The sequence below is a fragment of the Convolutriloba macropyga genome, chromosome 1 (genome assembly GCF_964194025.1).
Source record: "Convolutriloba macropyga chromosome 1, txConMacr16.3, whole genome shotgun sequence".
NCBI lineage: Eukaryota > Metazoa > Xenacoelomorpha > Acoela > Convolutidae > Convolutriloba > Convolutriloba macropyga.
The window spans coordinates 88,971,113-88,998,753 of NC_134468.1; the positions used below are offsets into that span (position 1 = coordinate 88,971,113).

General features: G+C 36.5%; 1 protein-coding gene across 1 annotated transcript; it reads left to right on the forward strand.

Annotated features, from left to right (window-relative positions):
* The first annotated feature begins 91 nt into the window (after positions 1-91).
* On the forward strand, positions 92-25,437 carry LOC142352954 (uncharacterized). Its single transcript, XM_075405116.1, has 3 exons — positions 92-164; positions 1,777-1,979; positions 24,754-25,437. Exons 2-3 carry the CDS (start codon positions 1,793-1,795, stop codon positions 25,155-25,157), a joined length of 591 nt encoding a protein of 196 aa, XP_075261231.1. The 5' UTR covers positions 92-164; positions 1,777-1,792; the 3' UTR covers positions 25,158-25,437.
* The last annotated feature ends 2,204 nt before the right edge of the window (positions 25,438-27,641 follow it).

Consider the following 27,641-nt stretch of genomic DNA (forward strand, 5'->3'; position numbering starts at 1 on the left):
TAGAGAGGCCGAGTGGTTGTTGAATTGCAACGACAACGATTTTTCCGTTGATGCAGAATGCGATTGATGCGATTTTTCCGTCTTATTTTAACACGTGTGCTCTCGAGGGTGGATATTATACCAACTAAGCTGGTTACACAAAGCAAAAAAAAAGTTCAGCTGGCGTAAGTGTTGAGCGTGCTGGTGTTGTATGCAGTATGCTATATGTAGTTAAAGTAGGGATAATTAGGCGTGATAGAGACGGAATTCAGCGCAAAAATCTTTCTTAAGCGCTGGAACTTTGTAAGACATGCGCCGAAAATTCAGCGCGTTTCGTACAAAGTTTCAGAGCATTTCAGCACATTTCAGCGCATTATTGTGGGAGGTTTCTTTGCGCTGATTCTTTGAAAATTAATCGCATTTCAGCGCAGTTCTTATATAATTTTCGAAAATTTCTTGACATTGGCATGGTTTGTAAATAAGTAATAGTTTTGATCTATAGACTGGAAGAAAAGTCTAAAAACCTAGCAAATTTTGCCAATTCGGTAAATTGAGCATGTTTTAGGAGTATAGTTATTGAGTGTGGGGGTGCGTTTTCTCGGCAAAAATGAAACCCAGTGGATGTGCCGTCAAATTTTTTTCCGGATCTATTTTTCCGGATCTTTCCCAGGGGGGGATGGGGTGAAGAGGAGTGGATCTATTTTTCCTGACTAAATCAGAAGTCACAACTTTTGCTTCGTGGCAGTGTTTCGTCCCAGGCTACTCCAATTCAAGCCTGCATATTATTTGCACCCCCCAGACGAACGTGCAATATTTTTGCATAATGATTTACTATACAATGACACGTGCTCCGTTACGGGGGGGGGGGGGGGGGGGTGGGGGTGCATAACGTACTGGGAAAAAATCTTTCGGCTATTTAAAACGTGCAAATTAAGCCAAGGTTAGGTGACTTGCACAAGTCACTTCAAAAAATTGACTAAATATCTCGAATAGGAACGCGGTTCTCCATAAAAGCCAGACGTTCTCAGTGACTTCAAGCAGAGTCACGTATTACCTATTACCCATACTATTTGCATAATTATTTGTTTAGTTGGATTTTTCATCCTTGATTTTGTGGACAGCTTCATTTCTTAAAGGTAAAAAAATATTGGATCGTTTCAGTTTGTGCCCCCCCCCCCCGCTTAGTGGGTGCATATTATTTGCAATGCCCACCCCCCCCCCCCTCCTCCGACGCACGTGCCACATTTTTATAATGATTTAACATGTAATGACACGTGCTCTGTAACTGGGGGAGCATAACGCACTGGGGGCACAAACGGAAAGGATCCTAAAGATTTTTTCGGAACTGCTCTTCGTTTCTTCGTATCCCCCCCCCACCACGCACACACACATTGAATGCTCCACGTTTGAATTGACTCCTTGATAAATGGCGTCTTCCCCATTATAGACTCCCCCCTTCCCCCAACAAATCTATAGTGAGCTCCCATTATGGTGTTTACCATGAGGGTCTATACGTTTTCTGACCACTAAGTTGGGGGCTATAATGGAAAAGAACCCCATTTGTTTCAGAACAAATCAAATTAAAATATCACATGTTAATATGGTGGGCTCCTTTTCAGATTGGGGGGTCATTATTGGTGAAAGTTCTAAATTTGAATTAATATTGATATTAATTTTTGTTTATCGTTTACTCACTTGTTAGGTTAACACCTAAATATGCTTTGAAATAGCTCGTTTCCAGCGTATTGGGGGATGTAGGTCAATAACGGAAAAGATGTCAATTCAATTTTTTTCTAGGAGTCAAAGGAGCAGCATGAAGCCAATGGCAGCCAAAGGTAACATGAATTCAATCATCAGTACGGCCTCAAGCGGACTCCACAACATCACACCGCCTCGATTGTCAGACATGTCATTTGTGAGAAGAGTTCGTGATGACAGTGATAGTGACATCAGTTCAGACAGCAGTTCAGATGATGAAGTCTGCGTTTGGAACAAAGACAGTTCGTATATACCACCCCCCCCCCCCCCATCCCCAAATTAACACGTCATTATGCCAAAGATAGCGCTTGTGGTTGAGGGTCGTCAATGCTTTATGGTCTATCCCATTATAGCCCAGCAAGAAATTATTGCCCCCCCCCCAATATTGTATGTTTTGATTACTGGGAGAGGGGGTAACATTATATTCCCACTAACTGGAGGACATGGTACTTCTAAGTGTTTGATTATTATGCGGACACGATTCTTGTAGGGACACTAGTGGACCTATGACAAGACGTAATGTAATACAATAATAAAGTAATTCATCTGCCCTAATTACAAGGTCAAGAGATGAAATAAAGTTGCGTCAATATCTTTTGACATCCAACATCGGTCAACCATGGTCATCTAAAATTTAGTAGTCAACATCAGTCGACTATTGTTTTGCACAAATCTCAATTAGGTTTTAAAATTGTTTTAAAGGTAGTTTTCGAGTGCTGGAATGCACACAAAGTCAGCTTTTCTGTTGTGAAATTTAGGATTTAGTTTTGCACTTTGTGACAATAATCGTAGAAAACAGCATAGAGAAAGAGACGTTAGGCTATATACTTGTTGCAAAAAATTCTTAGTTTTTTTAACACATTACGTGGCCGATGTCTGAAATGGCAATTTTAAATAAAGTTCGAAGCGAGTGACAATACTTTGTCACCATTTTCAATTGTCAGTAATCGTTTTCCACGATGGAATATGGTTACGCAACACGTGGAAATATGTTATTTATATAGTATAAAAAGGTTTACAAATTGTAGCTAATTAGTAATCATTTTCCACGATGGAATATGGTTACGCAACACGTGGAAATATGTTATTTATAAGTACAAAAAAGTTTACAAATTGTAGCTAATTGTAACCCAATTGCAAAAACTTGAGCATGTAATAAGCCTAAATCTTTGCATCTGGAACATAAACTGTTTCGATTTAGACTGAAGCATAAACATAAATCAAGCTCAAAATTGTAAAAAAAATTTGAATATTGCTTACGTTACATGCCTAAAGTTGCTTCCGAGTTTTCTAATTCGCTCTCCTCTTTACTATTTATTAGTCAAAACATGGATAATTGTGACAAAAGAACGTCACATATGTCCACAAAAGGCAAAAATTTGTAAAAGTGTACCTTTGCGGACGTAATGTGGACTAAAATCAAATTTTCACACTGGACCATAAAAATGTTTCGTGAAATTTAAAACTTTGAAAATTAAAAAATGCATATGACGTATTCAACAGGTATGACACATCAAAATTTTTAACGTTTTTAACTTAAGAATAGATTATGAATATATATATATATATATATATATATATATATATATATATATATATATATGCGTAAATATCTGTCATTATAAATATAAAATATATATCTATTTGAAACCAAAAAAAACTAAGCCCGCTAAATTGATTGCTGATTAAATGACGATGGTAAAGGATAATTAATTCGTAGACGAAAGAAAATCGTAACACAGCTGGTTATCGACAACTAATTTTTCTTAAAAAACTAATTTATCTTATGTTTTGTCAACAGCTTTTATTGTTTTCAGAGTTAGACTGCCGGTTGCAACGCCAGTTGTTGTTGCTCTTGAAATCTTGTGCATCTACAGAAAAATAAATAACGTTTAATCACACAAAAATCAATTCTTCGGCACTGGGCAATAAAAATTTCAAAGATTTTGAAAAAGTGTTTACAAATTTGAAGAAAAGCGAGTAGATGAAAAATCCCCAAAAACCCTAAATACATAGACAGTCGAATATAAAGGCTGGTAATTTTTTTTGTCAGATGCTCGTGCACTATTTGTAATTCATGTAGAATTGGTTTCATAACCTGCATCCAGGTTGATTTAATATACTGATGTGGTTCAGTACTGTCACCTTTTCTTTTACGCTTGTTAGTAGTATATCGTGAGCAGAGCTTGGGGAGGGGGGTAAAAAGACGTCCATATGTATAGAGATTATGTATAGCCTCTTTTCATCAATTTTCCAAAGACGTACCTAAAAAAGAGAGTGAGTACAATAGACCTGTCATCTTATCATAATTACCCAGGGGTAATTATCTTAATTACCCCAGGGAAAAGCATCCAGTTGGAATTTCCGCTCTAATGCACTTCAGCTAATCTTATCTATTTATTCTTTTTTTTCAAGGATTATGTTCTTTACGATCTTTTGGCAGTTTCTTTTGGTAGTTTCAGTTTTTTTTCTCGGTAGTTTCGGTTTCAAAACCCAAAACCGTAAACAAATTTTTCAAACAAAGTAGTTTTAATAATCGATTAAAGTTTTTTAACGCACGACTTCAACGAAAAATTCTAGAGCACAGAAAACAATCCCTGAAAAAAGTTATATGATCCAAAACATCTTTATATGGTTGTTTTACGTAATACAAAAAGACGAGAAACAATAGACCTGTCATCTTATCTCAATTAACCGGGGGTCCTTATCTTAATTACTCCAGGGGAATGCGTCCAGTTGCGATTTTCCGCTCAAATGCACTTCAGCTTATTTTATCTATTTAATAAAACATATCTGCAGAACTATTGCCTTCATTCACTTCATTAGGATTTTTTTAAAAAAAGGGTAGTTTTGATGTTTTATTTCTATTTTTCCATTTTTAAGCTTTTGAAGATTTTTATGTAAAATTTTTAATTTATTTTTTTTTTAAAGAAAGAATTGTTTTACTTAAATAAATTTCTTTCAAAAATGTCGTTTCTTACATAAGAATTTAAACAAAAAGGCAAATTTTGATGTTTTTTTTCTATTTTTCAATTTTCACTTTTTGAATTTTTTTATGTAAAAATTTTAATTTAAATTTCTTGAAAAAATTCACCTTACTAAATTTTTTTTTTCAAAAATGTCTTTTTTTACATAAGGTTTGCAACAAAAAATGCAGATTTTGTTGTCTTTCTTCTCTATTTTTTCAGTTTTTGAAGTTTTTTTTAAACAATCCTCTAATTTGTGTAATCTATTTTGAAATGAGCTAGGACCGAGAAACTCTGTTCATTTTTTGTCTTTTCTCAATTGAATTAAGTGGTCTGAAAAATGCGGAATAACTCCTATTCTTCCTTACTTCCTTCAACATCTTTTCTTTCGACACATCATTTTAATTTAGATTTCGTACCGAACAAGGATAAACCGAAATCTAAAACAACAGTAACCGATAACCACATCGAATTATCCTTTGAGTTGGATTGCACAAGAATAACAAAAAACACAGACTACTAGCTAAACATTTCCGAAGGAATTTTGAAGAACTTTAGAGGCTGCTAAACATCATAACTTCCAGCTAGCCGAAAAAAGTCACCAATTCAGTATTTTCTCTCCCCTTTTATTTTCAAGCCATTGAGAGAATTCAAGGAGAACATGGACTTCATCCACTGAAAAACAGTAAAAGTATTTTGTTCCCGTTCTCGCGTGACATAAATCACTACGGTGTATGGTGGGTAGAAGGCATGTTCTCCAAAAAGGCTGATCCATTTTCCACAAAAACAGAAATCACGATCTACCCAATTTCCATGACCTTATTTTTCCTCCTATCCAAGAAAAAGAAAATGATCAGAACAAATTAATTCATATCAAAGTGTTACTTTCTCGAGCTACAGTGCTCTCCAATATGTCTTAGCAGTTGCTTGTGTTCTCTGCTAAATTCTCCCTCACTTGAAATCATTTGTCACGTCACGGGATTATTCTAAAAACAGAAATAACATAACTATTACTTCAGTATGCATAGTCAATTCTCATTGGTTACAACTTCTTTTACAATATCTCATTAGGTTCAAAGTTTATTTTTCGCAATTGTTCTAGTTTATAATCGAATATGATTTGTTCGATTTATCGAGCTCTTTCTTGAACATCATTTTTTCATTTGTTGCTCTTCTTTTTCAATATTCAATTACCCTTGTTTACAAAATTTTCTTACTTTTGCTCGAAAAACTCATCTTTTACATACTTCAAATTCCCACAGATGAAACAAAGTTCATCTCAGCTGACAGCAAAAAAACCCTATTCCTTCCCCTTTTGCAACCAAAACCATAGGGGAAAACCAGTTATTCCTTCTTCCCAGTTTGATTACCATAATGACAGCATATATTGGCTGTTTACCGATATCAACGTGAATGTTGAGGACACTGGATACAAATCAAATGAGGATCGCCAAAGAAACAACAATTTTTGGACTTTCCAAGAATATAGAAACCAGAAATTTCGAATCCGCATCCCAGAAGAAACTATCAACACAAGTTCGAATTGACCCATATGAAACTCTTTCGCAAAAATGTCGCAGGTCAATTTGTTCTGCAACAACTTCTGATGTTGTCGGTCTTCAAATTGAAGATTTTCATTCAAAAATTACATGAGATGTCAAAAGAAGCACCACAATTTGAATCCAAAAAGTTACTGCAAATTTGGTGGTTGATGAAACCTTGTTCCAACCAACTGATGTGGAGGAAAAAGTAAAATTCGACGTGTTCTGGGAATTGAGTGAGACTGCTGGACAAAAAGTGTGTGTGACCAAAAAAACTTTTTCCAAGATGATCCAACTGGGTGTTATTTCACAATCAAGCTCTTCACTCGAGGGACTGAAAAGGACAGTTTTAGGAGGAAATGCTTTTTTTCGGTCAGAATTGGGGAGTTGCAGAAACTACATCGAGTGAGCGACCAAACTATTTCAGTGCTGAACAAAGTCATAAACCAAACAAAATTGCAAAGGACATAGAAGTAATTCTAAAGTTTCATTGTCTGTGATGTTTGTTTAAATTCATTCACTTTCCGAAATAATTTCCTTCAGAACAGTTGCTTGATATGAGTATTGAGGAAATTGCAGAGTTCAAAAAGGAAATCAATCAACTTTTTTGGAAAAACCGAAAGGAAAAATTATTTTTTGGCTTTCTGTCGAATTTTTGAGAAAAATGTCGATCTAGATAAAATCAACAGAAAATTTCTCTTTGGAGAACTAATAGGAGTTGGCGATTCATAGTTAATGAAACTTTTGAATTAGTCGTTTACATGCCGCATTTCATGATTCTATGGGATACCTTAAAACAAATCGCGGGTACTGTTACATGGCTCCATTCCTTAATTCAAAATTTAACGTCTGTTTCTTGGGACATATAAAATGTCTAGCATATTGTTTTTTTCTGAAATATTCTCCACGATTCCAATTAATCAAAGTGTGAATCATTATTTCGTAAACACGAACAAAAATCAGTTGCACTCTAATGACAGATCATAAAAATCACCCAATTGACTTTGTTTTCGATAATAACAATCAAAACTGACCTCTTTGAAAAATTTGTGACGCATTTGCTCGCGAACAGCTTTTTTGTCAATATTCCAATGCTTCATTGTATTATTACCTCTTTATTTTTTAATTATCAACCTTATTTTTGCCAGAACTTGTGACGAACGAAAAGTTTGGATTGCTATTCTTTCGAGTGCTGTAGGTTATATACTTCCTGATGCCAGAGAAAAAAATGAACAAGATCATTTCAATAAAGGAACGCGTTCTGATGTATCTTGTTGGTCCCTCCGGATGTGGACAAACTGTTTTCATTAATGATATGCTACTAATGAAAACTTTTCGACTCTCTTTTGATCGAGCTTTATAATTTTATAAGCACTTTCAGACAATTTACGATACAATTATGCAATCAATTGCAGACATAGTTTTCATTCAGTTTGCTGACTTTGAAATAATTTAGAATTTAGCCGCTGACAGCACAAAATTTTTATTTAGACTCGATGATTCGTTAGACATTCTTTCCAAGTAAAAAAAATCAACGAATTTCCCGCAGCTGGCAGACATCCAAATTTATATTTTGTATAGATCAAACATAATCTCTTCCACAAAAACCAAACTGGGCGTGATGCCGAGCTTCAGACTACTCACATTATTTTGGTCAAACCACCCAGAGATGTGCAGCAAATTGATATATCGGGAAGGCAACTGGGTCTGGGATAACAACTAAAACAGTGGTGTGATGACGCTACACAAGAACATTTGGTCATCTTATGATTTATTTGAGACCATCTACACCTGAATTGTTGAGATATTGTTCACAAGTATCACGTCATTCCTTCAGGATAATTCGTAATGAACAGTTCGTAATAATGATATTAAGGATAAACGCACAAAATTTTTATATTCTGAAGTTTTTTCGGAATCTCAACCAGTTTTACTACTACATTGTCCTAAACAGTTCATCAGATTTCTCTCTGGGTTGATTGTAAATTTGCTGGAAGGAAATCTCACAGGAGTACGAAGAGGACTTATATGGGGTTCAAAAGCTGAAATAACAATTTTAGGTTACATATATCAACCTTGTGTGAACACATTTTCAACTGTATTCAATGAGTGAGCTGAGAAAATTTGTTCTTGTTCCAAAAGAGCTATGAGGAAACTATTGGAACCCTACAGCGAGATCTAAAAAAGAAGACGCAGTTTTCCTAGTCATCAAAAAAAATAGTTCCGTAAAAACCAATTATGCATCTAAAGAAGTTAGGACTGACCTGGAATTTCACTATACGAACAGTTTTGAGATATTGAAAACTTTGAAACAGATATACGAAAACAAACGGTTGAAAATTTTACTTTCGAATACAATTATTGTCGACAACGTTGAGACAGGGGTTGATATAAAAGCATTCCTTCATTGATTTAAATTGAAAAACGCTCCAATTGATCAAAACTATTTCTCATTTCCTGAAATTCTAAACCTGAGACCGCATCTGGTTAAAAACAACATTTTGAGGACACAAAACATCTCAGACTGGATCAATTACAGATTTCAGATGAAATCAAATTGCAGAAGTTGTATAAAGAGAGGGGAACAGCAGCTTTTGGCTCTGTCATCAACCTAACAGAAGCCAGTGGAATCAGTCGCAAGAATGTAACAGAAATTTTACAGTCAAAGGACTCTCATACGAAGTACAAGCGATCCCAAAATGCACATGCTTGCTATATTGATGAGATTTGGTGCTTGGGCCTTGTACAAATGGATAAACTATCACGATGGAACCGAGATACCAACTTTTTACTTGTTACTGTAGATGTTTTTCTTGATATGTGTGAGTCTAATCATTGCGGAGAAAGGAAGCAGAGGCAGTGAAAGCAGCTTTCATCAAAATGTGTTTCATCAAGAAGAACGAGCTCAATTACCCAAAAAAAATTATGGCTAGATCAAGGAAAAGAGTTTTTTTGGGAAATATGGCCAATTTCTGCGAAGATGTGGGTGTCAAATATTATCACACTTAGTTAAATAAAAGTAGCGTTCGGCAAGTTAGCTATACGAACCCTGAAAAAATTAATACACCTGGAGGAAAACGACGAGGAAAACTTCCTGGAGGAAAACGACACATTATCCTACATCAAAGAATTGACAATGTTCTCTGACATTGTTAACTCAAGAATCAATTGGCATATTAGGTTGACGCCCATAGATGTAGCAAATACTGATTTTATGACTGCCATTAAAAAGCGAATTAAACTACAAAATAATAAAAAGTCCAAGTTTCAACAAGTAGGAGATAAAGTTAGGTTGGCATTAGCAGAGAACAAATTTCAAAAAGGATATAAGCCTCACAATAGACTTAAAATTTTCCTAGTTAAAAAACACCTTAGCGCCCTTCCCAATATATTTTGTTCTTGATCAGAAAGATGTTGTTGTTAGAATCTTTTACGAACCAGAATTGTCAAAAGTTGCATAATCATTTTTCGATTATTCGCTCCAGAAAATGGAAGGTTACAATCCTCTATCTTATTTTAGAGGAGTTCCTCGTCAGAGGGGGCGTGGCTTTGAAGCCTTGGCTAGAACAGTCGCTAGAACAACCCTTGGCATTCTCAAGAGACACTTTTCACCTGTAACACAAAAAATAGACGAGATCAGCGATAATCGAGTCAGCAAGTCGCGAAACGGGGTTTTTATATCCAAACAGATTTCAATTTAAAAAGCAGTAAAGAAAACTGCAAAATCAACAATACGGAATCGAATTGGTGGAGGTATAAAACAGAAGAAAAACACTAGACAAAGTATCCTTCGGCAAAAAAAATTGGAAAGACTTCCTGAAGAACGTTGACCAATCATTTTTCCCAAAAAATCGTTACGCACAAAACTCAAACATCATGAATTCGCTTTATCTAGAATTGGTATCCAACGCTTCTTCTCAAGTATATCCTCAAAACACAATGGCTACGTTCACTAACTTTTTTCCCGACAAATTTGAACTGGATGGATCTTGGGAAGTAGCTTTAGTCTAGAAATCGTTTCACGGTATATGTTACAAAATTGAAGGAGAATTGATGACATGTCACTATGATGAGAAATTCAAGCATGTCTTCACAATTCAACCAGCGGTTTTTAACTCTATGGATTAATATTTCGAATAGTCTTGTAGATACACTCCAAAAAGAACAACATCCCAAAAACTTAGGTACTCAATTTTCTATCAACATCGACAATAGAGGATCTTAAAATGTATCATTCAGCAAAAGTTTGGCTGCTAACTTGGGCGTTGAAACTGACAAACCTGTTTTGCTTTGTTCAAAAGGATTATTCGATATCAAGTCCTGGGCAACGGCAGATCTCCCTTTTGATATTACTGGAACACATACAGTTTTACTCTACTTGGACAAAGTTGAACCAAATTCAGTTGGTGATGTGAAATGTCCTCTTCTAAGCTCCTCTCCTTTCAAACACATAAATTCTATGATGATGAGATTTTTAAGAGATCTCAGGTTCTGAATTATTGCAGTTTTCAACACTTGTGATTCTCTAAAGTAATCACATTGAACTTCCACAGTATACAAGTAGAATTAAGAAACACAACTGGACACCTTGTTCCCTTCTTCGTTATTGATCAAGTTCAGCTAACCTTACTTTTCCAGAAAAAAATATTGAACATTTCCTCAATTATCTTTATAAAAAATAGTCGGCTAAAAGGCACAACCGTTCTGGGTAACAATATGAAAGTCCCACTTTCCTTAGTTCCTAGGTGCAAACTTTCTTGTTGTCAACAACTCTGAGGCCATGATTTGTTGAACCAACTTGCTCCTCGTCGAACAGAACTTTCTATTTGTTTAAGGGGTCCTCATTGTTGTTCTTGTTGAGTCCATTGCTGAATAATATCAGTGTATTTGTATTTGATTGTTCATCGTAATCGTAACAATTGTAAGTTTTTGAGCATAAACAATCGTCTCGGAACACCGAAATTTTTTCTTAATTATACCAGGTGTTCTCCTATTGGAAGCAGCAAGCTTATTGCAATATTCTTTTGGGAAAAAATTGCTGCTCGAGTTTGCCGCAAAATTGTCAGCGCAATCGATTTGCCTCATCCAATACCACAATGATTGCATTTCTGGTCTAATAATATTGTCAAGTTTTTCCTCACTAAGTGCCATGTATAGACTATCAGTATCCATTTCAATCAACTCATATTTGTTTGGATTGGAGAAAGAGGAGTAAAAATTGTATTTAAGTTGCAACATTTTAAGTTTGGCGAATGGGAGTACAAAAATCCAACAATTATTGGTTCCTTGTGTTCGATGCAGAACTTGCTCATTTCCAATTCATAAATCTGATCTGGCATCTCAACCAGCAGTTTTTAACTCTATGGATGAATATGCGAATAGTCTTATAGATACAGTCCAAAAAACACAACATCCCAAAAACTTAAGTACTCAATTTTCTATCAACTTCGACAATAGAGGATCTTAAAATGTACCATTCGGCAAAAGTTTGGCTGCTAATTTGGGCGTTGAAATTGACAAACCTGTTATGCTTTGTCCAAAAGGATTGTTCATTATCAAGTCCTGTGCAACGGCAGATCTCCCTTTTGATTTTACTGGAACACATACAGTTTTACTCTACTTGGATAAAGTTGAACCCAATTCACTTGGTGATGTGAAATGTCCTCTTCTAATCTCCTTCCCATTCAAACACCGTAAATCTATAATGAAGAGATTTTTAAGAGAACTCAGGTTCTGAATTATTGCAGTTTTCAACGCTTGTGATTCTATAAAGTAAGCAAATTGAACTTCCACAGTATACAAGTAGAATTAAGAAACACAACTGGACACCTTGTTCCCTTCTTCCCTATTGCTCAAGTTCAGCTAACCTTATTTTTCCAGAAAAAATATTGATCATTTCCTCAATTGTTTTTATTGAAAAAAGTCGGCTAAAATGCAAAAGAATTCAATTTTAGACCACATTCTTTGGTGCAATGAACAACATATCCTTCCAACAAATCCCTTAAACGAGTCAACAATCGGATTTCAATTGGGAACTGATCGTAACATTTTAACTGACTTGCAATCTACTCAAATATTCTTCAGAGGAAGGGGTGTTAAAGGCGATCGAGCAAGTTTATATAATACCGAAGAAACATTATTGGTAAACAATGCTCTTCATTCACTTTTCTGTAATTGTGAAGTGTATTTAAAGAATGAAAAAGTTCACAGTGCAAACTCTCCTTCTACCCATCAATTTTTGTCCCTGCAGAGTTTTCATGGGCAAAAGGAACGAAATAAAGGTTATCTCAATGCCAAGGATATCAATATGAGATTGAGCCAAATGATTTTACAATACGAGGATCTACAGATACTATTTTTAAAAAATATAAAGATGAATTTACTTTTTACGGTCTTAGCAATAGGTCTGTTTGCTTGTGAAACTTTTCTTCTCCCAAATGTCAATCTCAGAGTGAAATTGATCCGGTCATCTCTAGCGTTCTATATAATCGATACTGGTGGGCTGAAATCTAAAGCTTTAATTTTGAAGCTTGCCTTTTTAATAGATAGGCAGCAATCTCAGATAACTGGATGAGACGTTTATAAAGGAGACTGCTGCGAGAACCTGCCATCTTTTACTATAATGAAAAACTGCCAAAAACGTTTATTATTCCCACTGGACAGAATCAGTTTTTACAAGAAAACTTTTTTTCGAACAAAATAATTCGAATGATTGATATTACCATGAATCTGAATAATGAGTTCATCACTGGAACATAAAACACAAATCCATTCCATTTTCGAAAAATTTTGTCTGCGTCCAGTTAAAATTGTGCGCGGGAATCAAACTATAGTAAACTTTGAAACAAAGAGTCACGTGAGAGCTTGCGCTGAAACGATGAAAGCGCTCAAGTTTGATGATGACGGTCCCAACATTCAAAACAAAAATTTTTAAAACCATTTTCATTTATTTTTCGATCTAACAACACAGGAGGCCAATGTCGAAATGCATTTTCCTGATGTAATTGGAGCAGTAATTCGTTTATAGCTCTACTTTGCTAACAATTTGGCTAATACTGTAGAATTATTTGTTAGTGGTGAACGTATAAGTTCCATTGCAATTGATAAGGAGGGATCTGATACTGAAAAAAGATAGCCAAGAACTCTTAAATGTTGTCAACAAGTTCCCACACCTAAGATTCAAATATCTTTAATCATGCCCCGCTGATATTCGACCAAGATATTTACCTGCAAATACCTTTTCTATAATCAACACAGATCCATTTACTCAACAGGGCTCCCGCTGGATTTTGCTTGCGAATGAAAGTGGAGAGCTCTTCTACGGAGATTCGACGGGAGAAATGTTGCGTAAAAATGGATTCAAGACAAAATCAAATTTTGGCTCATTAGTAGAGGAGAAACTCAAAGATTCAGAATTGTGTGGTTTATTTGCTATATATTTTGCTCATGTGTTAATTTCTAAGGTCTCATCTAAATATTTTACAAAAATTCACATATTGAAGTTCTTTGCTGATGTTTTGTAAATTTTGAAAATCAAAATCTTTAAATGTTTAAACTGTAATCCGTAAAATGATCCAAATGGTTTTCAAAAGTTTCTGTTAGGTTTCTGTAAATTTTGTACTCGATAACTTGTATGTGTACTTGTATTTTATTCATTTATTTCAATAAAAGCGTTTGTTGAAAAAAGATTTTGGGAGGTCAACAGTGAAATAGAAAAGTATAATTAGAAAATATGTCCAAAAATTAAAGATGATGAGTTATAATATCTTAAGGAGTAGGTTTAATTCCGTCTTCACGGAATTTACGTTCTGGGTACAAATTTGAAACACCCACTTTCCTTAATTCCTATGTGCAAACTTTCTCGTTGTCAACAACTCTGAAGTCACGATTTGTTGAATCAACTTGCTCCTCTTCGAACAGAACTTTTCTCTATTTGTTTAGGGGCTCCTCAATGTTGTTCTTGTTACGTCCTTTGCTGAATAAAATCACTGTATTGGTATTTGGTTGTTCATCGTAACAGTTGTAAATTTTTGAGCATAAACAATCGTCTCGGAACACCAAAATTCCTTCTTAAAAATACCAGGTGTTCTCCTATCGAAAGCAACATGCTTATTGCAAAATTCTCGCGGGAACAATTTGGTGCTCGAGTTTGCGGCAAAATTTTCAGCGCAATCGCTTTGCCTTATCCAATACCACAATGGTTGCATTTTTAGTCTAATGATTTTGTCAAGTTTTTCCTCACTAAGTGCCGTGTGTAGACTATCAGTATCCATTTCAAACAACTCATATTTGTTTGGATTGCAGAAAGAGGAGTAAAAGTTCTATTTAAGTTGCAACATTTTAAGTTTGGCGTATGGGAGTACAAAAAATCCAACAATTATTGGTTCCTTGTGTTTGATGCAGAACTTGCTCATTTCCAATTCATAAATCTGGTCTGGCATCTCATTCAAGGACTTGAAAAATCTGTTGTTTACAAATTTATCCACTTGAGAACGTTTCACATATTTTTTGCTCGTATGTCGATTGCGGTTCATTATCTGATAACCATATGAACTGTTTCAATTCAACTTCATGGTTTCAGCAACCACAGTTGACTCTTTGTTCTGATCTTCTTCGCCGTGAGAATCAACAACTTTTTGAACAAACGATTCAAAACACCGGCGGGGAGTGTTTTGTAGGGACGTCTATGAGAATCAGTACTTTTTCCAGATAGTATAACAAAAGTAGCGTCATAATTGGCCCTCGTTAAAGTTTGAAACTGGAAATGAGCATCTTCCGTGGTTTCGGTAACAACTTGTTACGTTCAGCATACTCTTTCATGTGCTCTCCAATGTCATTTCGTCCAACTTCACAATTTATGAAAATAGGAGGAGAATCTTCAAGGTAGATATATAATTCCTCTGGGACCTCAAGACTGCAACCGAAAACACCAAATAGGTCTCCACACTTATTTGTCACATTAAGAGAGTTTTTGGAAATAGATGGTTGGAAAGAATAACAATAAATGATGAATTCTTTTACCCCCGATTGTGTTTTCGCTTCTGCACTTCTTCCATTGATAATCCCAGATCTCTTAACATTAAGCCCAATCCATGCAGGTACTCTCTTCTATCATTGTCACGTTCCGGTCTCATCAATTCTTTTTCAATGTCCTCTAAGAGAAGCTGTTTTTTTCTTAGCACAAAGAAATGGAAAAAGCAACCCATCGCCTCAAAAACTGTATTGCAATGGCTACAAAACCCATTAACTAAATAGGGTCTGAGAGTCCCCTGCTTCTTGTGTGTGAACCGGGTTTGTATTTTACAAATCGGATGAGTCTGTTGAAAATAGCACATCACCTGCTGTTCGAAGACGCTTCTCCAGTTCCTCTTTGGATGGAATTTGTCACTCTCTTCCCTGTACTCCCATTTTGTATAGGGCCCTGTTAACATCTCTTTTGACTGGGAAAAAAGGTACAGCTGAATTGCATCAATGCCCACTATAGATTTGCAAATTTTTTCAGACTCTCTGATCTTTGTTTCCAGGACATTCGCATAACGTGTAAAATTGATTGAGAGTCCCCCTGTTAGGCACTTTAGTATGTAGTTGTCATTTTTTGTCCATTCCTCAAAATGGGTAAACTGCAGCATCTGTTGAGGAATGGAGAAAGCTGTTGGCTAAATAAGGAAGATTGACACCCAATTTTAACATTTCTACTCGTTTTGAGTGGTAAACATCAATCATTTTTCTCATAGCTTCAAGTGTAGGTTTGACATCCTTGCTGTTGTACCTCCTGATGAAGGCGCTAAACGTCTGCATTCCTTCTCGCTCCCAAATATTTTGCAGCTCCGAGTAAAATTTATTTGCATTATCTGGAATGTTTATGATTCGCATCTTCTTCAAAATTGCTTCCTCTTGCATTCTACTGTTTTTCATTTGCATGAAATTGTCATACTCGACTCCAATTATGTAGTGGTTTTTCAGCTTGCTCCGAAAACTATCTAATGGAAATAGCTGGGACACATTCATTTTTTAACACTGTCAAACCACTCATAAGGGAAGAATCCTTTTTCTTCGCCCGTTTCATAAGCTTTGAGGAATTTATTCAGAGTTGTAACACCTCCAGGGACTTCAAAAGGTCGAGAAATAACAAGCCAAAAAAGTTCATTCCAATATATTTGTTCCCATTGGAATCACTATGGTGACAACGTTACTTTCTATTAGGAGATGATGTATAAGATATTCTTTTATCAGGTTTAACTTATACCGAGAGCTGTTGAACCCGAAAACAGGTCTGGTAGTGTAATAGTTTTCAAAGTCTTGTTTCAATTTTGATATCATCCTGAGCTGGCTTCTCTTTCTCCTATTTTTCGGGTCTTCGTCCTCCTCCTCGTCCGGTTCACCTTCGTCCTCAGATATATTTTCCGCGCTGGAGTGTCCCGGGTACCTTTCACTGGAACCAATTGTCGAATAGCCGAATTTTTCTCGTCCAGTTATAGTACAAAGTAATTTAGCTTTTCTCTCATTAATAGTGTGCTATTTACCGCTATATGTGTCAAACTGTATACGAAATCACGAAAGAGTTGATATGGATCTGCGTTGCAAATTAAGATTGGGTCTTCAAGCAGGCTGGAAGCTATCAACACGCTAATGGGAACAAGTTTTCTTATCCACGAAGTGAATTCTGTGATTCTGAGTGTATTGTCGGGGACTTTTAATGAATCGAAACCAAATGCGATAAGATGAGAAAACAACCTCAGCTCTTGCCGAACATTAATTTTTACTTCTTTCAAACGTTCAAAACTAGTTTCTGTTAACTGAAAGGTTCCTGTTAGATATTAGTGTTGCGAGTTTTTGAAAAATTTTGTTGCAGTAGGTTGAAGGATCTGTCAAAAACTGATCGCTTTTTTAGCACCGAAATGTTTTGAAGAATCTCTTTATGTTTGCTGTCCAACAATTGTGATTTTCATATCTCAGCAACAAAGTTGTCTTTGTGCGTTTCATCGAGAACCGACGAGTAAGTTCAGCAAACATTTCAGCTTGTTCATCAAGAAAAAGGTGTAAATTTGAATATTTCTGACAACTAGAGCTCCAAGAACAGGAAGATCGTCTTCATGTATTCCTGGAAAGGTTTTGCCATCTCTTCTGGTCGCTAAGAAAAACCTCTGGATGAATTCCATTGTTTTATATTTTAATTCACCATACGTTTTATATTTAACACTACCATACAAAATTTGTATGGTTTTTTTTACAATCCGAAACCAAACATTTAACTTGACCGTTTTTGAGCAACATAGATGAATTATTTTGAGTGGTACAGCCTAGAGGAACAAACTGAGGAGAAATACAAATAAAGCCTCCATTTTTTGTCTGGAACCTGATTAATAAAACTGAGTAGAAAATATTCACTTCTCAATTCTGATTTGACAAAATTGAGATATAAGTCATCAGAGAGAACAAGGGTATTCACGAATACGAGGTTGTTATCTGTTGCGTAACAGTATCGAAATTCGTCAGGGTTATGCAGACTTTGAAGTACGAAAACAAATGAAATGTCAATTTTAACCAATCTGGGTAAGTCGTTGTAAACAAAATCCAATTTGTCGATCACTGTTTCATGACTGAGTTCGACTAACTTGAAGTTATGCACTTTCTATCTGTATAATTCAAGCACCGAGTCTTGTAAAAAGTGTTTGATTGTTTCGAGCTCACTGTGAAGAGCGGTAGAGGCTCCGTAGATAGATAAATCAACGTCATCGTATGCGCTGGAAATCGAACTTGGTGACAGTTTCATTTGCGATGAAGATGTTGATATTACGTAGAAAAGGATAAGGGACAGCTACCACAAGAAATCTTTTTCTTGATAACCAGAGACGGTGCATTTACAGAAGCAATGTGTTTCTGCAATTTATGTTCGATGGGAATTGACTGTGAGCATTGTGAACAAAGTGTTTTGTGAAGCTTCTGATATTTGCTCATATTGAATAGCGAAATCAGCTTATCACAAGAAATGCAAAACTCTTTTTGGTCCAACTTTTGAAGCATTTCTTAAAATAGATTAAAATTTAAGATTACCAGCGAGGAAGAAGTAAACAAATGTTAAATAGAAAGTTGCGAAGAAATAAATCATTTGACAGCAAAGACTATTGTGCTCGACTGCACTCAATTATCTAAATCAGAAAAATGAAAATAAATGGAAATAAACAATCCTCTAAATAAGTATGACGAAATTATGACGCCACAATGACTCAATTGTGACGTACTATGATGTAATCGTAATGTTATGAGTAATTGTGGCGATAATAGAGTGAATTATTGTCCAACCAAGTGAGAATTGTATGATCATTAACAGACGACACAGTAGATTTGTTTTTAGCTATTCATCAGACTTCACAAAGCGGAGGCCATTTACCTCCAATCAAAATTAATGGGATCACATGAGATTGTTGTTTATTAAAATAGAGATTTTGAAAATTGTACAGCTCTGAATTCTGGAAATTGTGGGAATAATGGGAAAAAATTAGAACAATTTAGAAAAAATTTGAGTACATCTCTTTGAATTTTGGGTAGTTTCTCAAAATATGCTAAAAGTGGGTACTTCCAGCTCAAACTGGTTAATTTTATGCAAGATTTGTGTATATTTTGGTAATAATTGGGTACTTTTGCCAAGAATTGGGTATTTTTTGGCATGAATTATGTATTTTCTACCAAGAAACGGGTATTTTTTTAATATGGATTAGGTATTTTTAGCAATAATTGGGTAATTTTTTCGAGGAATTGGGTACTTTTTGCTAAAACTTGGGTATTTTTGTTAACAATTGGGTATTTTTTAGCAAGAATTGGGTATTTGCTGCCAAGAATTGATTATTTTTTGGCAATAATTTGGTAATTTTGGCAAGAACCGGTTATTTTTGGCAAAAATTAGGTAACTTTGGCAATAATTGTTTTTTTTTACAAAAATTGGGTATTTTTGACACGAATTGGGTATTTTCGGTTTTAAAAAATGTAAAATTGGCAAAAATTTACGTATATCAACACAAAATCGGGTGAATTCTAGTAAAAACTGACTGTATTGCAATGAAAAATCATAAAATAGTATTTTCTTTACGTAAATGAATGGAAGAAAATTATAATTGTGAAAACTATGCACGTATGAATAAAATGAGAAAAATATCAAAAATAAAATTTCTGCAGATGTAATTTATTATAAAGATAATATTACCTGAAGTGCATTAGAGCGCAAATTCAACTGGATGCATTTCCCTGGGGTAATTAAGATAATCACCCCTGGGTAATTATGATAAGATGACAGGTCCATTATTCTCACTCTCTTTTTTAGGTACATCTTTGGAAAATTGATGAAAATAGGCTATCCGTAATCTTTATACATAGGTACGTCTTTTCACCCCCCCCCCCTCCCCAAGCTCTGCTCACGATATACTACTCTTGTTCTTTTCGATTCTTTCTGTCCGGAATAAAATTCTATCTGTGATATATCGAGAAGTAGCGAACTTAGCAACTTAAGTTAAAACTTCGATATAAAAAGAAAACTTTTTTACCTGATGTTTGGTGAAGTCAAATAGAATAATGGCTTCTAATTTGAACCGAATCGTCAATTCAAATTTGTTCATACCACAAGTTTATCAATGTACATAAACCATAAATTTGTTAGATAGATTCGACCTCACCACCACCAAACACGATCAGTAACCAACTCTCTGACCCTCCCAGTAGATAGCAATGACATGTTCTCAAGTAGGGAGAACAATGCGTTAAGTGCAAAAAACTGCACTAGTACTTGCCATATATGACAAGGGGAAAAACTTGTTCACAACTAAGGTGCAAATTAACACATATCAGTTTATCTATATCCAGACGGATCTGTAAATTTTCATACTGATACGGATTATAAATACCTGTAAAATTTTGTACATTTAGGCCAATTTGAATTCAAATATTAAAATAAAAAAATTCTTGTTACTCGTGCTCGAGACCACGACAATGGTGTCCAGACCACCAAACAACCGACCAACCTCGGATCTGCAGAATGCTGAATCCTGTACTTCGTGGATCATGTCTTTTGTGGCGAAATGTCGCGCAGAGAAGAAAGAAGATAAAGTCAACAACGACGGTACGATCGTGGACCTACAGGTAACAAATCTCTTTCTTAGTATATGCGGCCAGGACGCACTTCTTAAACTTAGGAGCCTTATGAGCCCTAAAAAATTGTTAGACACTCCTTTTAAAGAGATCAGACTAGCTATTCAAAACTATATTTCACCTAAGGAGAGAGTAGTAACGGCAGAAAGGGCTAAATTTCTGTCCGTTGTCCAAGGCGTTGGAGAATCTGACGACGATTTTCTAGCGCGCCTTAGAAAAAAAGCACGTTATTGTGACTTCGAAAAACTTCGAAAAACCCTGAGGAAGAGTTGGTGAAAATAAATTTTATCTCAGGTTTGAGAGACCCTGAGGCCAAATTAAGACTATTAGACGGCATTAAAACTCAGCCAACGATTTCTCTGTCTGAGTTGACAGAAAGCTTACAGTTCAGAAGTCAAGCAATGGCTTTTGCGAGTTCCTCAACAGGTAATAGACCATTTGTATTAAAAGAAGAAGTGGGATACAACTTCAAAAAGACCTTCAGAAAACCTAGTGAAAAGATCACTGGTAATAAAAGCAATGGTAACTTGTGTAATAGATGTGGAGGTAAGCCACACAGCATCAAGCCGTGTCCGGCCTTGAACAAGAAATGTAACACCTGTGAAAATGTGGGGCAGTTTTCAAAAATGTGCAGAAGTAAAACCCAGCCTGAGTCAGGTAAGTCTGACCAGCATAACAACTTCTGCGAGGAAGAGGTTAAGTTGCCTGGTCAAACATCATCCGAAATGGAGATGGGAATGTACTATATACGGGAAAACGTGTTTAACCTGTCGGTGACATGGGAGTACATTACAGTAAAAGACCATAAAATAAAAATGCAAGTTGATACCGGTGCTGATAGCACCGTGATATCATCTTTAATCTGGACTAAGCTTGGTAAACCTCAGTTAAATGGGAAAGTCAGACGTCGTGAGGCCGATGATGGTCATCAACTGACGCTTCTGGGATCACGGACAAGTGATGTTGAGTGGAACGGAAACAAGTATAGGCAACAACAAATAGCAGTTGTGCAATCCGACAAAACATTTGGGCTACTAGGAAGAGACATACTACCCCAAGAAGGCATCAATGAAGTGAGTGATGAAAGACCACCTGCAGTCAAAGGATACAAAGCGCATGTGAAACTAATACCGGGATCACAGCCAATGTTCTGCAAAGCCAGAAAGATACCTCTACCTCTCCCAGACAGGGTCATAGGGAACCTTGAGACAATGGTACGACAGGGCATCCTGGAGCCAGTACAACCTTGTGGGGTCACAAATGCATCACCAGTAGTGTGGCAGCGGAAGAAAAATGGAGCTCTGAGACTATGCGTGGACCTCAAAGTTCACGTCATTGGCAAAGTTATGGACGAGGACTCTCCAATCCCAGACATGGAGACCATTTTCCATAATCTCCATGGGGCCTCTTACGTTGGAAAAATTGACTTATCAGATGCATATTATCAAATTGAGCTGGACGAGGATGCAAAGGAAATATGCACAATCAACACATCGCAAGGATTGTTCAAGATGTGCAGGCTTCCTCAGGGTCTAAAGAACTCTTCATCAATCTTCCAGAATTACATTAGAATTACATTGAGTCAACTCTCAAAGGAATCAAGGGGGGGAGATCATATTCCTAGACAACGTTCTGGTATGTGGAACAACAAAGGATTAATACGAGAAACGAATGATTGCAGTCAAGAGTCGGCTACGTGAAAAAAATTTCACCATAAATGAGAAGAAATCCAACTCAAAACCAGTTTCAAGCGTAAGTTTTCTTGGTTACTCTGTTTCCAAAGAAGGAATAGCACCCAATCCTAAACATGTTGAGAAAATCAAAAATGCAAAACCGCCATCAAATATGAAACAACTCGAGTCCTTTGTCGGCTTCGCAAATTTTTATGGTCGAATGATACCGGATTTTGCAACCAAAATGCTACCCCTAAACGAAATTCGAAAAGAAGAATTCAGATGGGACAAGGAAGAGCAAAATGCTTTTGAAAACATCAAAAACGATTTATGTGCTAACCCTCTTGTACAGCCTTACAGTTTGACGAAGGAAGCAACCGTGACAACAGACGCCTGAGAGAAAGCTATAGGCGGGGTACTCTCACATGAAGGACATCCTGTGATCTACGTATCGAGGAAGTTGTCACAAGCCGAACAAAATTACTCCAATATTGAGCGAGAGAAACTTGCAATCGTCTTTGTGGTCACAAGATTGAAACAATTCCTACTCGGAAGAAGGTCCACTCTACAGACTGACCACAAACCTCTCAAATATCTCTTCGCCCCAGACGAAGAAATTCCGAAAACAGCATCAGCAAGAATTACAAGATGGGCGATAGCGCAGATGGGATTAGACTTCGAACTGAAATATACACCCGGAGAACAGATCCCCCACGCTGATGCTCTGAGCAGACTAGACTTTGATGATGACGATTACAATGATCGAGTCTGCTTTGCTCTTGACAATATCTACTTCGTCCAATCCGACCTGGTAACCCAGTCAGACATCAAAACTGAGCTGGGATCAAATCGACTTTTTCAAGATGTCATCAAGCGAAAAAAAGCGGCATCTGGAAACAGTGCTCAGAAGCAGAGAAAGGATTTGAACAACAGAAAGACGCCTTGACCATCCACAATAGAATCATCTTTCGAGGAGTTGTGCCTTTCATTCCACCCAAACTAAGACCCATGGTGATGGCCAAAGCTCATGAGACTCACCCAGGCAAAAATGCAACAGATCGAATGATGGCTTGGTGGCCCGGCATCAGTCAAGATGTTTTTCGATATGTTAGTAAATGTAAGGAATGCCAAGAACACAGGCCTAGCCTGGGGAAAACAGTATCTACTTGGCCGGAAGCTGAAGATTGGGAAAGACTCCACACGGACTGGGGCTACGTTGAGGATCAAGGTAACATCTTAGTGATAGTAGACGCGGGATCAGGTTGGATAGAAGCCTTCCCTGCGGGAAATGGAACCTCACAAACAGTGAAGGTGTACTTGAGTCAAATCTTTGCAAGATTTGGGATACCAAGAACATTAGTATCAGACAATGGTCCTGAGTTTGTGAGCAGTGACCTAAAGCAATGGTGTGAATCACTTGGGATTAAAAAGATGGAATCTCCCATCTACCATCCAAGAGCAAATGGAATTGCTGAACGAGCGGTCCAAACAGTAAAACGGGCTATTCAAGCCCGGAGTCCAAATCTGAATGTGTCATTTGGTGTTTCAGCGGGCTCTGATGACACATCGGAACACTTCCAAAACGCGGGGCAAAACTCCTGTAGAACTGCTACTGGGACGCAAAATAAGACTTCCAGCAGTCACTGATTTTGATCTGTGTGAACGAGTCCTCTTCAAACCGACGAACAGTTCACCAACGGTTCCAGCTACTTTCATTATCCGTAAAAGAACGAACACTTCGTTCATCCAGCCGGAGAATTCAAACAAGACAGTTCCTGTTAGTGAAAACCAAATTGCACGGTTGGAACATGACGACATCAAGACTGAATCTACTGACTCGCAGTCTGAGAGCAGTAGGGACGACATAGACGTGGCATCACCCAACTCTACTGAAGAAACCTCAGAAGTTGAAGGGGAGCAACCTTCAGTGGCCACGAGAACTTCAAGCAGAAATAAAAAACGACCAGAAAGATTTGGAGAAGCTATTCCTACAAACTTGCTTAAAAAAGGAGGGAGGATGTGATATATCGAGAAGTAGCGAACTTAGCAACGTAAGTTAAAACTTCGATATATAAAGAAAACTTTCTTACCTGATGTTTGGTGAAGTCAAATTGAATAATGGCTTCTAATTTTGAACCGAATCGTCGATTCAAATTTGTTCATACCACAAGTTTATCAATGTACATAAACCATAAATTTGTTAGATAGATTCGACCTCTCCACTACCAAACACGATCAGTAACCAACTCTCTGAACCTCCCAGTAGATAGCAATGACATGTTCTCAGGTAGGGAGAACAATGTGTTAAGTGCAAAAAAACTGCACTAGTACTTGCCATATACGGCAAGGGGAAAAACTTGTTCACAACTAAGGTGTAAATTAACACATATCAGTTTATCTAAATATAGACGGATCTGTAAATTTTCATACTGATAGGGATTATAAATACCTGTAAAATTTTGTACATTTAGGCCATTTTGAATTCAATTATTAAAATAATAAAATTCATGTTACTCGTGCTCGAGACCACGACACTATCAAGCCCTAGCTTGGTTAAAATTCATGTCCGAAAACGTCAAGAGATGGCCTATAGTCAAGAGATTTCCTAATATTAAATGCACTTTTATATAAACTGTAGTTCGTCTTGATACGGATTGTGATGGATGATGATTTTTTGACAAAGAGTTATTTTTGCAGGAGATATTGTGGATATGTGTCACTGCTGGGCAAAAGACATGCTATTCAACGAGAAGGGTGGCAAGAAAGGTCGTACACACGCGTATAGTAGCTGCTGTGAAAAAATTGTAAATAAAGCGAAGTCAAAGAACTGTGTGGACTACAAGAAACACCTGATCTACAATAACAAAAATTGTACCTCCGAGTGTGAAGAATGGAAGGAATGTGCACAAGGTGGAGCTAAGAAGTATGAGCATGCAAACTATCACAGTACCTGCTACGCTGTAGACAATCCAGCAGCTGAGTGGCCCAGAAATGATGGAAATAAGGCAACTCCTCCGGGTGGGAATCCTCTTGGATGCATCCAGACGGTCATTTTCGTGTACCTGGTTATGTATGTTATCATCGGGCTGCTTTTACAATGAGAGATGACAATGACATCAGAATTAATTCCAATTAATTCAAAAAAGACTTGTTACTTCTGCGGAAAAGGTAAAAACACTTTTAGAGGAAAGAATTACATATGCAGGTGCTTACTGAGTATATTACAGGTTGAAATAGTTATAATAAATTGTTACAGAGATGAAAGGTTGCAATAACTATTTGATTGTTTATATAAGTTGAGTAAATAATTTTCGCTCATATTAACTATTTTGTATTTGCCTATCTGGCCTGACTATGTATTCAATACAATTTGTCCCAGAATGATATACAAAGTTGCATATAGATTTTCACTGTAGTGTCAAATCGGAGACTAAAACTGGTTTGGAAAACTGTTGCAAGGATTCCACTGTTATACATTCCAATAAATAAAGATCAATGCCAGAAGCCGCGCAATGCAGTGGATAGACTTTCCAATAGCGATTCAAAATTTGCCTTCCCTTCATTATGAAAAACATGCCATAATTGAAACGAGGGTCTAACTTCAGAAGAATTTAACAGGAATTTAACGGGAATTTAACGAGAAGAATTTAACAGGAATCACGCATCTACTTGCGATCCTCCAGCCTCGTGAAATTTTTCCGAATCTTTTTGCGCCGCAAATTTTATTGAAATTTGGCTCCATGTCATAATTTCTCCGAAGAAGACTGCTGTGGAAAAAATATTGCGGAAGGGGAAGCAGAAAATTGAGTGGATTGCAATACAATGAAGCGGGAGAGAGGTCTACAATAACAAAAATTGTTCTGATGAATATGAAATTTGGAACAAATTGTGCCTAGGGTGGAATTAGGGAGTGCAGATATGAAATCTATCAGGAGACTTTCTACGATATAGACTACTCTGTGGCTGAAGAGCAGGAGAAATGGGCCAACATAACAAGACATTTTTCCAAACTTAAAACCTTCTGCTGCCTCGTCTTCTGTTCCTACAAATTTCTCCTCGTTGTTTGCAAACTTATGAGAAATAAGAGATTTTTCGGCTTTATTTTAGCTTAAATCGAACTTACCCATATAATTTCTATGATATGAAAGAAAAGCTGATATTTTTCATCCAAAAAATGTTAAAACTGGCGTAGCAAGATGATAATCGGCTTCGTATATATACAATAAAATGCTGATTAAATCTAGGCCCTTATAGACAGATGTCTCAAGATAACATAGAGTTTTTTATATTGCCCGCAGCGGTGAATAAGCAAGAAGTGTTATTATTACCTAAATTGTTAAATTTTAACAAAAGTGGTTTTTGAAACAGGTAGTGCGCATGAAATAACGATGGAAGAAATTTTCTTGTAAAACAATTTAGTTTACTACAAAAAATGAGTATTCACCATGACGCTCAAAGCTAATCCGTACTGAAAAGAACAATTTAAAGAAGCCCACTGGAACATATATGCTTAACTGGGTATACTTATATTTACACAAAAACCAAAACAACACGCAAACAAACACATGCCAACAATTGGCTCTCACGCATGCACGTACACAGTCACCACACACACGCACACACACACACACACACACACACACACACACACACAGACACACATATCTTATACATGTTTGTCTTATTTACACTCATATATGCACTACTCATAACTTCTATAGCTGATTTTTAACTTGACATTGAGACTCTTCCGGAGGAAGTTAAAAAAGCTATGCGTTTGTTTTTTTCTGGTATCTTATTTGTACTGCTTTCTTGTTTTGTTTTGATCTCTTGTTTTATTTTGGAGAAAGTGTTTTGAGCCAGGTTTTTTGTACCTTGTGCTCTTCAAAATTCTCTCATAGCCGTTTCATGTTACTCTACCATTGCTGATGCCAATCCAGAAATTAAAAAAAGAGGAGAAAAAGATATATCATGCAGGAAAATCTGTTTATTATCTTCACTATGAGACCTTTTAATAGAAGTTATCAATGTAATGCGTTTTTTTTCTTTTGGAGAGAGCGTTTTCAGCCAGTATTTTCTTAATGCTCTGCGCAATTCTCCTATAGCTATTTTATGTAACTCTTCCACTGGCCATCCCGAAATGGAAAGGAAGTTAGAAAAACAGCTCGCGCTGAAAAAGTGGAGCAATCCATCGCATATTAGCAATATAAAGTGTTTTTGTTTGGCTGTCTTCTTTTAATTTGCGGCCCTGTTTTGGTTTGTTGTTGTGTTTTATTTTGTTGTCTTGTTTGTTTTGGGATCATATTTTTTTCAATGTTTTGTTTTGTTAAGCAGGGAGCATTTCGAGCCAGATTTTGTTCACCTCGTGCTTCGCTCAGTTTTCTTATATCTATTTTACGAAACTCCGCCACTGGCGGTATCAAGCCTGGAATGATAAAGAAGAGCAAAAATCAAATCATACAAAAAACAAATCAAAAGTCGGTTAATAACTAGGCTGTGAGACTTTCCGACAGATGTTAGCGATGTAATGCGTTTTGCTTTTTTTGAAGCGTTTTGAGCCAGGTTTTTTTAACCTAGTGCTTTGC

Coding starts and splice junctions, on each gene's coding strand:
- LOC142352954 (XM_075405116.1), top strand. CDS start 1,793: ATGAAGCCAATGGCAGCCAAAGGTAACATGAATTCAATCATCAGTACG. Junction 1,980..24,753: donor CTGCGTTTGGAACAAAGACA/GTTCGTATATAC, acceptor TTATTTTTGCAG/GAGATATTGTGGATATGTGT.